The sequence below is a fragment of the Macaca nemestrina genome, chromosome 1, assembly GCF_043159975.1.
Source record: "Macaca nemestrina isolate mMacNem1 chromosome 1, mMacNem.hap1, whole genome shotgun sequence".
Classification (NCBI taxonomy): Eukaryota; Metazoa; Chordata; class Mammalia; order Primates; family Cercopithecidae; genus Macaca; species Macaca nemestrina.
Window position 1 is genome coordinate 232,269,753 of NC_092125.1, and position 15,895 is coordinate 232,285,647.

The window sequence follows — 15,895 nt, forward strand, 5'->3', positions numbered from 1 at the left end:
CCGCGCCCGGCCTAGTGTCTCTTCTTACAATGATGCTGATTCTATCTGATCAGACCCCACACTTATGACCTCATTTTTTCTTTTTTTTTTTTTTTTTTGAGATGGAGTTTCGCTCTTGTGGCACAGGTTGGAGTGCAATGGCACAATCTCAGCTCACTGCAAGCTCTGCCTCCTGGGTTCAAGCATTTTTCCTGCCTCAGCCTCCCAAGTAGCTGGGATTACAGCGTCTGCTACCACTCCCAGCTAATTTTTGTATTTTTTAGAGACGGAGTTTCACCATGTTGGTCAGGCTGGTCTCGAACTACTGACCTCATATGATCTGCCCGCCTCAGTCTCCCACGGTGTTAGGATTACAGGTGTGAGCCACCGTGCCCAGCTGACCTCATTTAACTCCTTTCTTAGAGGCCCACCTCCATATTCAGCCACACTGGAAGTTAGGGCTTCAATGTAGGAATTTGGGGGGATTGCTGGGTGCAGTGGTTCACACCTGTAATCCAAGCACTTTGGGAGGCCAAGGCAGGAGGATCACCTGAGCCCAGGAGTTTGAGACCAGTCTAGGCAACACAGAGAGATCCTGTCTCTACAAAATAAAAATAACAAATAAACTAGGGGAGGATACATTCAGTCCATAATGCCACATTTATCCTTTTTAATGCCAGAATCTACCTTGTCCTGAGTTTATTAAGATTTATCTTCTTTAGGCCGGGCGCGGTGGCTCAAGCCTGTAATCCCAGCACTTTGGGAGGCCGAGACGGGCGGATCACAAGGTCAGGAGATCGAGACCATCCTGGCTAACACGGTGAAACCCCGTCTCTACTAAAAATACAAAAAACTAGCCGGGCGAGGTGGCGGGCGCCTGTAGTCCCAGCTACTTGGGAGGCTGAGGCAGGAGAATGGCGTAAACCCGGGAGGCGGAGCTTGCAGTGAGCTGAGATCCGGCCACTGCACTCCAGCCTGGGCGACAGAGCGAGACTCTGTCTCAAAAAAAAAAAAAAAAAAAAAAAAGATTTATCTTCTTTAATGAGAAGGTATATTTGGCTTTATTTTATGTGTTTAGCCTCTATTGAGTGATTTTTTATTGTTTCCATGCATGGCCCCTCTTCTGTTCTTCTGAAGCTTGTTTTATTCTATTTCTAGCTTTATTGAATTGAGTGCTCAGTTCATGACTTCCCAGGGGTTGTGACCTAGCTTTGATGGGATTGAACCGACCCTGGCTGCTGTTTATGTTGCTCTGACCTTCTGGATGTTCCAGGTGTTGGGTCCGATCTTCACTTTGATCCCTGAGTTGCTTAAGAGAAAGTTCAGAAACTTCCAAGTGGTTGAGGGCTTTTTTTTGTTTCTACTTTTATCTCTTCCTGGTTTTATTATATTGTGGTCAGAAGATGAGGTTCCAGGCTAGGCGTGATTGCTTACGCCTGTACGGGAGTCTGAGGCGGACAGAGCATTTGAGGTCGAGAGTTCTAGACCAGCCTGGCCAACATGGCGAAACCCTGTCTCTACTAAAAATAGAAAAAAATTGGCTGGATGTGGTGGCACATGCCTATAGTCCCAGCTGCTAGGGAGGCTGAAATAGGAAAATCACTTGAACCCGGGAAGCAGAGGTTGTAGTGAGCTGCGATCACGCCATTGCACTCCAGCGTGGGTGACAGAGTGAGACTATGTCTCAAAAAAAAAAAAGATGAGGTTCTAGGCCAGGCATGGTGGCTCATGCCTATAATCCTAGCACTGTGTTGGGAGGCTGAGGTGGGAGGATCACTTGAGTCCAGGAGTTGAAGACCAGCCTGGGCAACATTGGCAAGACCCTACCAAAGGAAGAAAAATTAGTGGACGTGGTGCTGTACTCTTGTAGTCTCAGCTACTTGGGAGGCTGAGGTGGGATCCTGTCTCAAAAAAACAAAGAAAGAAAGAAGGAAAAAGATGAGGTTTTCTGTCCTCAGTAGTTTTCTTTGAGGCTTAATATTGGTCAGTTTGGTAAATATTTCATTGGTGCTGAATGTACAATGCAGGGCGTGGAGTTCACAGTATATCTGCTGGTTCCATTTTGTCAGCTTTTCTGGACTAGGGTATTTGAAATTGTACACTTCCTCTCTCTTATTAATGTGCTGTATTGTTTCCAAGAAAGCTTTTTTTTTTTTTTTTTTTTTTTTTGAGGCGGAGTTTCTTTCACTCTTGTTGCCCAGGCTGGAGTGTAATGGCACAATCTCAGCTCACCACAACCTCTACCTCCCGGGTTCAAGCAATTCTCCTGCCTCAACCTCCCAAGTAGCTGGGATTACAGGCATGTGCAACGACGCCCAGCTAATTTTGTAATTTTAGTAGAGACAGAATTTCTCCATGTTGGTCAGGCTGGTCTCGAACTCCCGACCTCAGGTGATCCGCCTGCCTCAGCCTCCCAAAATGCTGAGATTACAGGCGTGAGCCACCGCACCCGGCCAGCATCTTTCTTTTCTAGAGACAGGGTCTCTCTCATGGGTCACCATGCCTGGCTCATGTTTTTTTGGTAGAGAAGAGTTCTGTGTTGCCCAGAGTGGTCTTCAACCCCTGGCCTCAACTGACCCTCTCTCCCCAGCCTCCCAAAGTGCTGGGCTTACAGGCATGAGCCACCACACCTGGCCACACAGTGTGACTTTCTATTTTGTTCTTTTTAAAAACAATTATTTTTGTTAATGTTATTTTACAAAACAATTTTTGAGACGAAGTTTCGCTGTAGTCACCCAGGCTGGATTGATCTCGCCGCCACCTCCCGAGTTCAAGCGATTCTCCTGCCTCAGCCTACCGAGTAGCTAGGACTATAGGCGCTCAGCTAATTTTTGTATTTTTAGTGGAGATGGGTTTTCACTATATTGGTCAGGCTATGCTGGTTTCGAACTCATGGTCTCAAGTGATCTGCCTGCCTCCATCTCCCAAAGTGCTGGGATTACAGGCATGAGCCACGGCGCCCAGCCAAAAACCTGGAGTAGTTCTTAAATATCTTTGGGATAGAAACAGTCTATTTTCAAAGTACTTTGGTAAATTGGACTTCAGCCATTTTTTCCCCTTGATGAAATGGAACATATGTATGTGTAAGTTATTATTGTTTCATACATATTTATTTACTTTATTTACATTATTTATTTTATTAAATTAAGGCATCAGTGTTTTTCTGACCGAAGTTCTCATTTCCTGACGATGGAAATGGAACAAGAAAAAATGACCATGAATAAGGAATTGAGCTCAGACGCGGCTGCGTACTGCTGCTCGGCCTGCCACGGCGACGAGACCTGGAGTTACAACCACCCCATCCGGGGCCGGGCCAAGTCTCGCAGCCTGTCTGCCTCGCCTGCCCTGGGGAGCACCAAGGAGTTCAGGTACAACCAGGAAGGATGGTTCCTGTTTTTTCCTCGTCTGATTTCATAATATTCTTTCTTAAAACGATTACAAAGAATTCTCCTGAGTAGTCTGTGTCGATGGCTCCGGAAGGTGGAGCTGGGTCCTTGCCCAGGTGAAGCTGTGCCCTTGACGGGGGAGCCTGGCCCGTGGACACCTGCCTGGCACACGTTCCCAGATGCCAGCACAGGCACAGGGCACCACCGTGTTTCTTTGTCTGTCTGTATCAGCACAGAACCATCCAACAGGCACCCATGCTGACCCTTGATGTTAGACTGAAGCGAACTTGGAGAGGAAACTTTTCTTTTTGAGATGGAGTCTCGCTCTGTCCCCCAAGCTGCAGTGCAGTGGTGCGATCTTGGCTCACTGCAACCTCCACCTCCCGGGTTCAAGTGATTCTCCTGCCTCATCCTCCTGGGTAGCTGGGATTACAGGTACCTGCCACCACGCCTGGCTAATTTTTGTATTTTTGTAGAGACAGGGTTTCACCATGTTGGCCGGGCTGGTCTTGAACTCCTGACCTCAGGTGATCTGCCCGCCTCAGCCTCCCAAAGTGTTGGGATTACAGATGTGAGCCACTGCGCCTGGCCTGGAAACATTTGCTCCACATAAGTCACTGGGGTGTGAGGGGACATCCCTCTTGGCTTTGCTCGTTTTGAGAGGCGAAGGCTGGGGGACTCTGCCTGGTGACGCAGGGCTGGTGGAGGCAGAGTCGTGAGTGTGGCCTTGGGCGGGCCCAGCCCTCTCACATGTTGGGCAAGTGTCTCCCTCCTGTGCCCAGAGTGCCCACAGTGCTCACCCTTGCATAGTGCTGCTTGAGCAACAGCACCCCGGGCTTCACATGACGGTGGCCGCACAAGTGCAGCTGTGATGGTGCCTGGGGACGTTGTTCTGGGTTCTGGTGACAGTAAATGTGGTGAGTTTTAGGTGGAAGCTTGCCAGAGCCACGCTGCCTAACAGAAGGATCACACCTATCAAATGCGAGGGGGCTTTTTGGTGAAAGAGAGTCTTAGAAAGCACGCTGTCTCACTCGGTGAGATGGGAGAGCCCGCAGCGTCTCTCACTTGGTGGCAGCAACGGGGAAACAGGCTGCTCCCACGTTTTCTGTCTACAGAGTCACTGCCTGAGCCGGGAGGCTGCGAGGGCTGGTGGCTGCCTTCGCCCCACAGGCACTGCGTCACCAGGATACCTCTTGTCAGTGGGTCATTGTCCTGTACCTCCAGGCCACCCAGCGCAGTGACTGCGTGAACAGCATTGCTTTGGTCTTTTTCTTTTTCCCTGTGGGTTCTTTGGCGTAACGCACCATTTCTGTTTCATTCTGAACCTGATGACAGCAGCCCTGGGTCAGAGGTGGCCTCCGTAGTGGGTGACAGGCACCTTTAGGGTGAGGTGGGGGAGGAGATGGCAAATACGCCCAAGCACAGCCTGTCTTTGGGAAGCAAACATTAAATCCCAACACCCACCTCGGGAAACATTGTTTTCCACAATAATCTCTTAATTTCCTAAGTAAGTAAAGTTCTTATTTTGTAATGTACTTTTTTTTTTTTTTTTTTTTTGAGGTGGAGTCTTGCTCTGTCGCCCAGGCTGGAGTGCAGTGGTGTAATCTTGGCTCACTGCAAGCTCCGCCTCTTGGGTTCAAGTGATCCTCCTGCCTCAGCCTCCCAAAGGCTCACTGCAAGCTTCACATCCCGGGTTCACGCCATCCTCCTGCCTCAGCCTCCCAAAGTGCTGGGATTACAGGCATGAACCACCTCGCACGGCTAAGTTTTTGTATTTTTAGTAGAGACGGGGTTTCACCGTGTTAGCCAAGATGGTCTCAATCTCCTGACCTCGTGATCCGCCCACCTCGGCCTCCCAAAGTGCTGGGATTACAGGCGTGAGCCACCACTCCCGGCCTGTACTTTACAATTTTTTTTCTTTTCTTTTTTTTTTTTTTTGAGACGGAGTCTTGCTCATCGTCCAGGCTGGAGTACAGTGGCGCGATCTCGGCTCACTGCAAGCTCTGCCTCCTGGGTTCACGCCATTCTTCTGTCTCAGCCTCCGAAGTAGCTGGGACTACAGGCGCCGCCACCACACCTGGCTAATTTTTTTTTGTATTTTTAGCAGAGACGGGGTTTCACTGTGTTACCCAGGATGGTCTCGATCTCCTGCCCTCGTGATCCGCCCGCCTCAGCCTCCCAAAGTGCCGGGATTACAGGCGTGAGCCACTGCGCCCGGCCTGTACTTTACAATTTTTAAAAGGCCGAGGTAAACAAGTCCGTGACCACTGATGGCCACGCCTGTGTCTGCTGTGGAACAGCCCTCGTGGCACAACGGCTCTTCAGGGGTTGTCTGATCCTGCGAGGCAGCGGAAAGCTGTGCTTCTGCGGTGGGACTTGAGGATTTTGTTGGGCCGTTGCTTGGCCGGCTGTGTGCGAGTTTTCTGGGTGTGTGATGGGACTGGGAGGCTCCTGGGCACCCAGGACAAGGGCAGCCTCAGCACTGGACCCTGATGAGAGCAGGGTCCTGACAGCATTCTCCCCAGGACATACGCAGCTGCCACAGCCTCTGGCTGGGTGATTTGACTGTGACCTGGTCATGTTTAAATCACTAGAAAAGTTGTTGATCCATTCATCCAGGGTCATTCATTCATTTATGTATTTCGACACAGAGTTTCACTCTTTTCACCCAGGCTGGAGTGCAGTAGCTCGATCTTGGCTCTCTGCAACCACCACCTCCTGGGTTCAAGCAGTTCTCCTGCCTCAGCCTCCTGAGTAGCTCGGACTGCAGGCATGCACCACCACGCCCAGCTAATTTTTCTTTTTTTAGTAGGGATGGGGGTTTCACCATGTTGGCCAGTCTGGTCTCAAACTCCTGACCTCACGTGATCCGCCTGCCTTGGTCTCCCAGAGTGCTAAGATTACAGGTGTGAGCCACCGTGCCTGGCTGGCTGTTGACATGAATCCAGAGTGAACATTTTTGCTAGAATTTTAATCTAGACGATTTAGAGATGTTGTCTAAGGTTTTGAGTCCCAAATGCAGATCTAGAGAGGGGTCCTGGGGAGACACTGAGGAATTCTGATCTCAGGCTGGCCCTGGCCCTGGCATTTTCCTTGTTTGGGCTGCAACTCTCCCTGACTTGGGTCGTGATCTGAGGGGTGCGTGGCCATGCGTGCTCCTCACAGGTGCCGCTCCAGTGCAGCCATGGACCTGGGCAGAACCTTCCAAGGGCTGTTGTGTGGCTGCTGGGCAGATGGGGTTGGCATCTTTCAAATTGCATGTGTGCCTTAGCGTGTAACTTCCTCTGTATCTGTGTGTGTCACTGCATGTCTGGTTTCAGGCTCTGACACCGCCCTCTCCCCACAGGAGGACACGCTCTCTCCATGGGCCATGCCCGGTGACCACTTTTGGACCAAAGGCCTGCGTGCTGCAGAACCCCCAGACCATCATGTGAGTGCTGGGGGCCATAGGTCGGGGGGAGTCCTTGGGATGTGTGTGGAGTTGTGGGATCACTGTGTGGAGGAAGATTCTAGCACTTCACCTGAGAAGTACATGTTTTAGTTTAGGTCATTTAAACAAAAAGAAAAAAGCAACATGGGCGTCTTCCCTGAACGCCCTGAGTGCAGGCGTCCGAGCGGGGGTTCCCTAGCCGTGGCTTCTCCAGGGGCTTTGAGAAAGTGGATGGCAGGCAAGCCGGGGTCATGGGCGGCAGACACCAGGCAGCCTGGAGACCGGGTCACAGCCCGTGGGCGCGGCGTCCACATGAGATACTCAGGGCAGCCTGGAGACCGGGTCACAGCCCGTGGGCGCGGCGTCCACATGAGATACTCAGGGCAGCCTGGAGACCGGGTCACAGCCCGTGGGCGCGGCGTCCACATGAGATACTCAGGGCAGCCTGGAGACCGGGTCACAGCCCGTGGGCGCGGCGTCCACATGAGATACTCAGGGCAGCCTGGAGACCGGGTCACAGCCCGTGGGCGCGGCGTCCACATGAGATACTCAGGGCAGCCTGGAGACCGGGTCACAGCCCGTGGGCGCGGTGTCCACATGAGATACTCAGGGCTGCTTTTTTGTTTCTAAGAGAGAGTTCTGGGGTGGGTTGCATTTGCTGTTTGATGGTTCAGTCTGTCAACACATTCTGCCTGGAGGCCCATCATAGTGTCTTATGGGAAAAAGGCAACAGTGATAGATCTGATATCTGGGCTTTATGTGTAAAGAATTATAATCCAGGCTGGGCGCGGTGGCTCACACCTGCAGTCCCAGTACTGTGGGATCCCAAAGCAGGCAGATCTTGGGCCCAGGAGTTTGAGACTAGCCCGGGCAACATGGTGAAAGCCCATCCCTACAAAAAATACAAAAATTGGCCAGGCGCGGTGGCTCACACCTGTAATTCCAGCACTTTGGGAGGCCAAGGTGGGCGGATCACGAGGTCAGGAGTTCAAGACCAGCCTGACCAATATGGTGAAAACCCATCTCTACTAAAAATACAAAAATTAGCCAAGCGTGGTGGCGGGCGCCTGTACTTCCAGCTGCTTGGGAGGCTGAGACAGATAACTGCTTGAACCCGGGAGGCAGAGGTTGCAGTGAGCCGAAGATCGCACCATTGCACTCCAGCCTGGGTGACGGAGCAAGACTCAGACTCAAAAAAAGAAAAATACAAAAAGTAGCAGGCATGGTTGCACACACCTGTAGTCCAGTTGCTGAGGAGGCTGGGGTGGGAGGATCACCTGAGCCTGGGAGGTTGAGGTTACAGGGAGCTGTGATTATGCAAAGTGTGTTCCAGCCTGGGCAACAGAGCAAGACCGTCTCCAAAGAAAACAAGTGAGCACCCAGCCAGCCCTGAGAGCTGTATTCTGCACCTGGTAGATGTCGTCATCGCCTCTTCCCCAGAGAAGCCTGTGCTTCTAGGACTGGTGCCTCAGCTCTCCGGCCTCTGTACCGAACGGGCTCTCTTCAGGGCCTCCTCCTTCGCGGAGTCGTGCACACTTCACTTTCTGCAAGGGAGAACCATGCGGGAGGGCCTAGTGCTCCGGTGCGAGGGCTGCTGGGGGACTGATGACCAGAAAGCGCAACGCGGCCGTGTCATTGCGCTTTCTGGGCTACTGGGGGCGGCCGCTGCATGGCCCTTCGCTGACAGGCACCAGTGCCGTGGAGGCTGGGGGCGTACAGTAGGGACAGAGGCCCCAGCCAGCCCTGGGCCGTCACCGAAGGTCAGGTCCAGGCGAGCCATGGGGGGCCATCCAAGGAGCTGCTCTGCAAACTGGGGGCACCGTGGCAGCACGCGCCCCAGGCAGGATGGGGTCGGCCTTGCCGCCTCCAGACGCCGAGGGCAGCCCCTTAGGATGGAAGTAACTCGCACTCGTGCTTTTGAGGCCCAGCCCTCTCAGTGCCACCGGTTCCTGGAGTGTCTGTGACCTGTCACCGCTGCCAAATGCCTGAGGCGGGGGACCTGACCCCTGTTTGCATTCCCCCATCCAGTCCATCTTCTGATTCTGTCACTTTGACCCCAAAATATACAAACAGCTCCCCTGCACTATTGCCCGGCTGCCCTCCGCTGTGAGGACTCCTGACCGCTTGTCGCGGCCTCACCATCCCTTCCCTGCACAGCAGCCATGTGTGCGATCCAGGGTGCTCCACTGCCCTCCTGGCCCCGCCGTGGCCCCATCCTGCCGTCCTGTGCTTGCTGTCCCTGGCACCCCGCCGGGCCCCCGCCCCTGCTGCCTGGTGCCCTCCCTGCACTTCCTGGTCCTGGGAGAGCCGCTCCTTCATCACTCGCATCGCGGCCACTGCCTTCACCAGCCATCAGTCCCTCGGGCCGGGCCGGGTCACTGGAAGGGTGCCTCAGCCCTCAGACCAGGGTGTACTTGGTGGTCCCCGAGCTGCCCAAGGTCAGACAGCCCAGCAGGAGGGGGAGGCGGTGGGGCTGTGGGGCAGCGTTGAGGGGCACGCAGCTTTCTCGGTCCCCCCATGGGAGCACGCCTCTGTGTCTCCGGGATCCTAATCTCCCGCTTCCCATCCCCGCCGTGGAGGGTGGGGCTTCCCAGGCATCTGACCTCACGTCTTCCCTGATAGCCCAGAGCAAGACCCTGTGGGGGGCTGGCGAGGAGGGCACCCGCTTCCCGTTCTGTTGTCCAGGGAGCTGGTTGGCCTGTGTTGTGGAGGTGCATGAGTGTCCGTGTGTCACAGTGTGTGTGGCCACCCATGTGTGAGACACTCAGTCGGAACTGGCCAGGCTGTGGTGTGCTGGCTTCACGCCACCCCTGCCCTCTCTACAACACCCACAGCCCTGTGTGCCTGCAAGGGCTGGTGTCCTGCTTTGCAGGTGATCCAGGAAGAGGGCGAGGCGCTAGTTTGTGGTCACACAGAGCGGTGGGTGCCTAGGCCCGTGCATGACGCTGCTGCCAGTGGCTCTGACTGGGCTCAGCTGAACCTCAGGGCTGGAATGGGTGTAGGCCGGGCCACTGGGTCAGTGGTGACCATGGGAAGGAGAGCAGGGGAGTCATATGCAGGGCGTGGGCTTTGCTGGCTGACCAGGCCAGAGGACTGTGAGCCACCTGCACGCCCTGGGGCCGGAGCCAAGCAGAGTGACGCAGCGGGCTGGGGGCTGGGAGGGGGCTGGGAGGGAACGCCCTTCCACCTGACTGTGACCTGAGGGCACCTTCCCTGTGGCCCAGCCGGTTCTGCAAGCCTGAGTGGCTGGCGCAGCGCTGGGCAAGGCTGGAGGCTGGGTACTTGGCCAGGTCTGAGGCCGCGGGAACAGAGGGTTGGTCCCGCCCGGCTCGGTTAGGAGCAGGGAGCTGAAGCGTGGCCTCTGCTGCTGAACTGAGGACTTTTTTTCAGTAGGGATTAAGCAGGAAGACCATGTGACCAATGAGGAAACTGGGTTTGGTTTTGTTTGATTTTCATAAGTGTAGGAAGCTCTTGACTTAGGTGCTTTTACAACAACTTTAAAGTCGCATCATAATTGCGTTTTGCTTTGAGTTTTGAGTATGCAGAGCTTAGGCTTCTAGTGTGGGCGCACAGTCAGGACCATGCCGATGGGGCAGCCGTGTGTTCGCCAAGCGTGGCCTGGATGCTGTGGACATGCTGGCTGGCTCCCAGCAGGCAGGGGCCGCCTCGCAAGCCACATGTGTGACCCGGGACAGGTGCTGAGCTCACAGGGGATGGTATGAGTGACCCCACGCCTCCCAGTAATACCTGTGCAGGGTGAGTGCTGATGAGCGATGGGCTGAGGTCCATGGCCCTGTGGCTGCCATTGGCATCTGTGTTGTGGTTCTGGGGGTTGTTAGTGGGACGGTCACACTCCCGGGGAAGTCACTGCTGGGAAGAGGCATGGCAGGCAGCAGCTTTCTCAGTTGGGCAACTTGGAACTAGCTGGCCGGCGCGGTGGTTTAAGAACTCGCCCGTGGGGCTGAGGACAGGTGGTAAGCGCTGACCACGGTGTCCAGCCCCGCTGCGCCCTCCCTTGGCTTCTGGGAACAGGAGCAGGCTCCGTGGCGGGTGTTCTGGTTCTGGGCTGGGATGCTTTCTGTGACTGACGTGGTAATAGGAGTCCCACCGGGGCGGCCCTGCCTGTGGAGAAACACCGGGCGCAGTGGTCAGGGTCGGAGCCAGCAAAGCGCAGGCGGCTGTTTCAGGGCTGCCGTGGACTTTTAAACCTGTGATTTTTACTGTGAGAGTGAGTGAGGTTAAAGTCCGTTCATGCGGGGATGCAGTGAGCTGTGTGCAGGGCAGGAAGTGGGTCCTTGAGGGGTCCTGGGCTCACGTGGGGCCAGAAACCATGTGCAGGGGATCCTAGGGACGGAATCCCCACATCAGCTGGTTTGGGTTTTTGTGGGGGCCTGAGGAGGGCACCAAGGAAAGAGTGGCCCGGCCATGGGCTTCCGTGGTCATTTCTGCCCCGCCAGCGTCACCGAGGAGCCAGGCAGGCAAGTGGCTGGGGGCTCTGAAGGGCAGCGGTGCATGCGCTTGGGTCAGTGCGCTGCCCGGGTGGGGAGTGTGGGCCTGAGCCTGCGTGTGATGGGCCAAGCAGCTGAGTGGTGGTCATTCAGGACCCTACTGACCCCTGACCCTGTCTCTGTGGCCAGGCCCCTGGCACCAGGTGGCTGGGGGTACCGGTGCGACCCTCGGCCCTGCCCGTGGCCACTGAGCACATTTCCCTGGGAGGTGAAAACACCTTTTTAAAGTTGTTTTTTCTTTTCTAAGTCGTACACCTTTTCCACGAGGTGGAGATCACTGCTGGTGTGAACTCTTTTCTGCTCCCCTAAAGGCACATCCAGGACCCTGCAAGCCAGCGGCTGACATGGAACAAGTCTCCGAAGAGCGTCCTTGTCATCAAGAAGATGAGAGACGCCAGCCTACTGCAGCCGTTCAAGGAGCTCTGCACGCACCTCATGGAGGCACGCGGGGCGGAGGGGAACGGGGCCTGGGGTGCACACGGAGTTGTGGGGGGGCCTCCGTCCGTATCGCTGCCCCGTGAGACCACGGGAACCACCTCAAGTGCTGGGAAACGACTACTTGTCTGGAACTGGGGACTGAGCAGGGATCTGCCCACGTGTCTGGGTTTGTGTGTGCTGTCATGACAAGCACCAGACTGGGTGATCAACAATGGGCCGGATGGGCTCATGGCCCTGGAGGCCGGGAAGTCCAAGATCAAGGGGCTGCATCTGGCATGGGCCTTCCTGCCGTGTCCTCCTGCAGAAGCGCAGGCGTGGGGGGCGCGGCACGAAAGAGCTGGGAAACCGAAATAACAGCCTTAGTCAGTTCCTGAGAAGGGAGCCCCTCCGCCCAGTCATCTCTTAAAGGTGCTGCTGCTTAATCCTGGTGCATTGGTGGTGAAGCTTCAGCGTCAGCTTGGGAGGGGCGGGCACGCAGGCCGCGGCGCCAGGTCTCTGAGTCCAACGCCGGGAGTCGGGAACCTCCCTGCAGGAGGGTGGGGTCTGCAGGTGGAATGAGCAGGTTGGCACTTTGCTTCCAGGAGAACAACATGATCGTGTATGTGGAAAAGAAAGTGCTGGAAGACCCTGCCATCGCCAGCGATGAAAGCTTTGGGGCAGTGAAGAAGAAATTCTGTACCTTTCGAGAAGGTGGGCTGTCGGCAGCTCTGTCCTTGGTTTCTCCAGCACAGTTCCCTGCCCCAGTGGAAGCTTCTGGCACTGTTGCCCTCATCATTGGTGTCTGCGCACTGTACCACGGAGGGGCCGCCCTGTGACAGCCTCTTCTTGGTTTTGCTTTGTGTTTCCTAGATTATGATGACATTTCCAATCAGATAGACTTCATCATCTGCCTGGGCGGAGACGGGACGCTGCTGTACGCTTCCTCGCTTTTCCAGGTGAAGCACTGACGTTTCCAGACGCGCACCAGGTTCTAGTCTAGGTGCTGCGTAACGAGGGGCTCGCAACCACGGCTTCCATTACTTTTCACCCCGTAGCTTTATGCAAGGGCAGTCATCTAGAGCGGCCAGCACCGACTCCCATGGTGGCATCCCGGTGGGGCGCAATGGTGGGGCTAGGGGCAGTGTGGACACAGTGCTACAGCTGGGGGTGGCCGGAGCGCCTGGGACAGGAGGGAGTGGTGCAGGGCAGCAGGTCCTGGGAGACGACCTTGCGTACTGGCCCATCCCCTCCAGGCCTCCCTCGAGCTCTTCTTCCTGGTTTCTCGGCAGCACGGCTCTCCCCCTGGGCTGTAGGGCCACACTGTGCGGGGACCCTGGCTCTGCCCTTGGCCCGCTGCGTTGGTGACACCCGGAAATGCCCGCAGCCCACCCCGCTCTCCTCCTCATCTCCCCATTAGCACCTGTGGGGCGCGAGGCTCTGACCCCAAGGCTGCCTCCCACCCGCCCCCGCTGGCTCCCCTGCCCTCCACGTCCAGGGGGCTGCTCAGCTCTGCGACCTTTGTTTCTCACCAGCTCCCCACACCGACCTTGGCCCTGGTGGCCCAGCCCACCCTGGCCTGGGACGTCCCCCTCTGCTCGTCCACATGGCCAGTCCCTCTTGCAGAGGGTCAGAGGTGCTGTCCCCACAGAGCTGGGTCCCTCCTGAGGTGCCGGTGCAAAGTTGGGTGGTGTGGGAGTGCACGGCCTGGGCGCTGAATGACCTCTCCGTCGGCTCACAGGGCAGCGTCCCTCCGGTCATGGCCTTCCACCTGGGCTCCCTGGGCTTCCTGACCCCGTTCAGCTTTGAGAACTTTCAGTCCCAAGTTACTCAGGTGATAGAGGGTGAGTTGGAATGTTCTGGAGCCCACAAGCAGCTCTGATCCTGGGGCTGTCGTCTCGCTTGGTTGTGGAGGGTTTGTTTTATTTATTGATGCATGGAGCAAACATCGAAAGGTTTCTAGATTCAGGGATTTCTAAATCTTGAGTGGTTCAAACCTTTTTTACTAACACTGAGAAGTTTCAGCAGATCACAGGTTGAAGCTGCCCTGCCTGTTGGGCAGAAGTGAGCTGATTCTCACTCAGAAAGCACAGAAGTGTCCGCTGGGCATGGTGGTCACACCTGTAATCCCAGCACTGTGGGTGGCCGAGGCGGGCAGATCACGAGGTCAAGAGATGAGACCATCCTGGCCAACACGGTGAAACCCCGTCTCTACTAAAAATACAAAAATTAGCCGGGCGTGGTGATGCGCGCCTGTAGTTCCAGCTACTTGGGAGGCTGAGGTGGGAGAATCACTTGAACCCAGGAGGCAGAGGTTGCAGTGAGCGGAAATCGCACCACTGCACTCCAGCCTGGGTGATGGAGTGAGACTCCGTCTCAAACAAACAAACAAAAGGCACAGAAGTGTCAACTTGGGAGCAGAAAGGGACCCTGACCCCGCTGGCCTCCCTGGGCTGGGCCCCGACCCTGCCAGCCTTGCTGACGCGCGCCCTCCGATGCCCTGATTCCCGCTGACGCCCTCTGACTCCCTCCAACGCCCTCTGACTCCCTCCAACGCCCTCTGACTCCCGCTGACGCCCTCTGACTCCCTCCAACACCCTCCGACTCCCTCCAACGCCCTCCGACTCCCGCTGACGCCCTCCGACTCCCACTGACGCCCTCCGACTCCCTCCGACATCCTCTGATGCCCTCCGACTCCCACTGACGCCCTCCGACTCCCGCTGACGCCCTCTGACTCCCGCTGACGCCCTCTGACCCGTGCCCTCTGATGCCCTGTGACTCCCACCGGACCTCAGGAAACGCAGCTGTTGTTCTCCGGAGCCGGCTGAAGGTCAGGGTGGTGAAGGAGCTCCGGGGGAAGAAGACAGCGGTGCACAACGGGCTGGGTGAAAATGGCTCACGGGCTGCGGGCCTGGACATGGATGTCGGGAAGCAGGCCATGCAGTACCAGGTGAGTGGAGGTGCCTCAGCCTCGGTGAGGGGCCCGGGGTGGGGGGACTTGGGTCCCAGGGGCGAGGGCCTTCCGCAGAGCCTGGCTAGGTGGGACGGCCGTGTCTGTGAGCTGTGCGGCCCCACCCGCCCTGAGTGTGCAATGCTGTCATCCCCTCCAGGTCCTGAATGAGGTGGTGATTGACAGAGGCCCCTCCTCCTACCTGTCCAACGTGGACGTCTACCTGGACGGACACCTCATCACCACGGTGCAGGGCGACGGTAAGGCCCGCAGCGCTGTCCTGGGGCCCTGAGCGTCCCTCGGGCGGGAGTGACGCCTGCGCCTGTCCCTGTCAGGAGTGATCGTGTCCACCCCGACGGGCAGCACGGCGTATGCGGCCGCGGCCGGGGCCTCCATGATCCACCCCAACGTGCCGGCCATCATGATCACGCCCATCTGCCCCCACTCGCTGTCCTTCCGGCCCATCGTGGTCCCCGCAGGGGTCGAGCTGAAGGTCAGAGCCAACGACGCTCCTTTTCCGGTTTGTGAGTCATTGGACCCCGTGCAGCACAAAGCCCGGACCTAGCGCTCGGCTCTGCCATGCTGGCTCCAGCCTCAGACATGGCCTCACCATCCTCGGGCCGTCCGTGCCCTCAGAGGCAAGCCCTGCCTTGCTGGTGCCCGAGATCTGTCCACCCAGGTGCCCGGGGCCCGGGTCTGAGGGGCTTCCCGCCATTGTTGGTCTCTGGCGGTGCTGAGCTGGGCCAGTGCCTGTAGGATGCGCACTCCACCGTCCACAACGCAGGGTCAGAGCTGCCCAACCTTCGGCCTCTGGCGAGCACTCGGGGGTGGGTGCCTAGAAGTGTCCTCCCCACAGCTGGGGGCCCACCCCTCTCCCTGCTTGACCCTCAGATCATGCTGTCACCTGAAGCGAGGAACACAGCCTGGGTGTCCTTCGATGGACGGAAGAGACAAGAGATCCGCCACGGAGACAGGTGTGGGCTGCAGGCCGGGCTGGGCACTGCCTGCCAACCTCCTCCCTGAGCCAGGCAGCGCCTGCCCTCTTGGGGTTGGCCTGTAGACACAGCTTGTCCCCTAGAGCACCACAGGGCCTGAGTCCCTGGATCTTAGAGTGTCACAGTCAGGGCACCCGTGCCGGCGGCAGCAGGTCACATACGGTGGCACATGCAAGCGTGACCCCAGCAGAGGCCTGAGGGTGTCCCCCCCCCCCCGGCACAGCTGCCCGCCC

The 15,895-nt window shown here is 56.8% G+C and overlaps 1 protein-coding gene across 4 annotated transcripts in view; it reads left to right on the plus strand.

The window, feature by feature from the left end:
• LOC105496720 (NAD kinase) overlaps positions 1-15,895 on the plus strand; it is a 31,659-nt gene that overhangs the window by 13,695 nt on the left and 2,069 nt on the right. For all 4 annotated transcript variants that reach the window (XM_011767293.3, XM_011767295.2, XM_011767294.2 and 1 more), the window contains exons 2-11: positions 3,129-3,347; positions 6,712-6,795; positions 11,615-11,744; positions 12,323-12,431; positions 12,591-12,676; positions 13,459-13,561; positions 14,513-14,667; positions 14,828-14,927; positions 15,003-15,160; positions 15,559-15,641. In XM_011767293.3, the coding sequence (XP_011765595.1) occupies positions 3,169-3,347; positions 6,712-6,795; positions 11,615-11,744; positions 12,323-12,431; positions 12,591-12,676; positions 13,459-13,561; positions 14,513-14,667; positions 14,828-14,927; positions 15,003-15,160; positions 15,559-15,641 (1,187 nt within the window). In that variant the 5' untranslated portion in view covers positions 3,129-3,168. The remainder of the gene's footprint in view (positions 1-3,128; positions 3,348-6,711; positions 6,796-11,614; positions 11,745-12,322; positions 12,432-12,590; positions 12,677-13,458; positions 13,562-14,512; positions 14,668-14,827; positions 14,928-15,002; positions 15,161-15,558; positions 15,642-15,895) is intronic.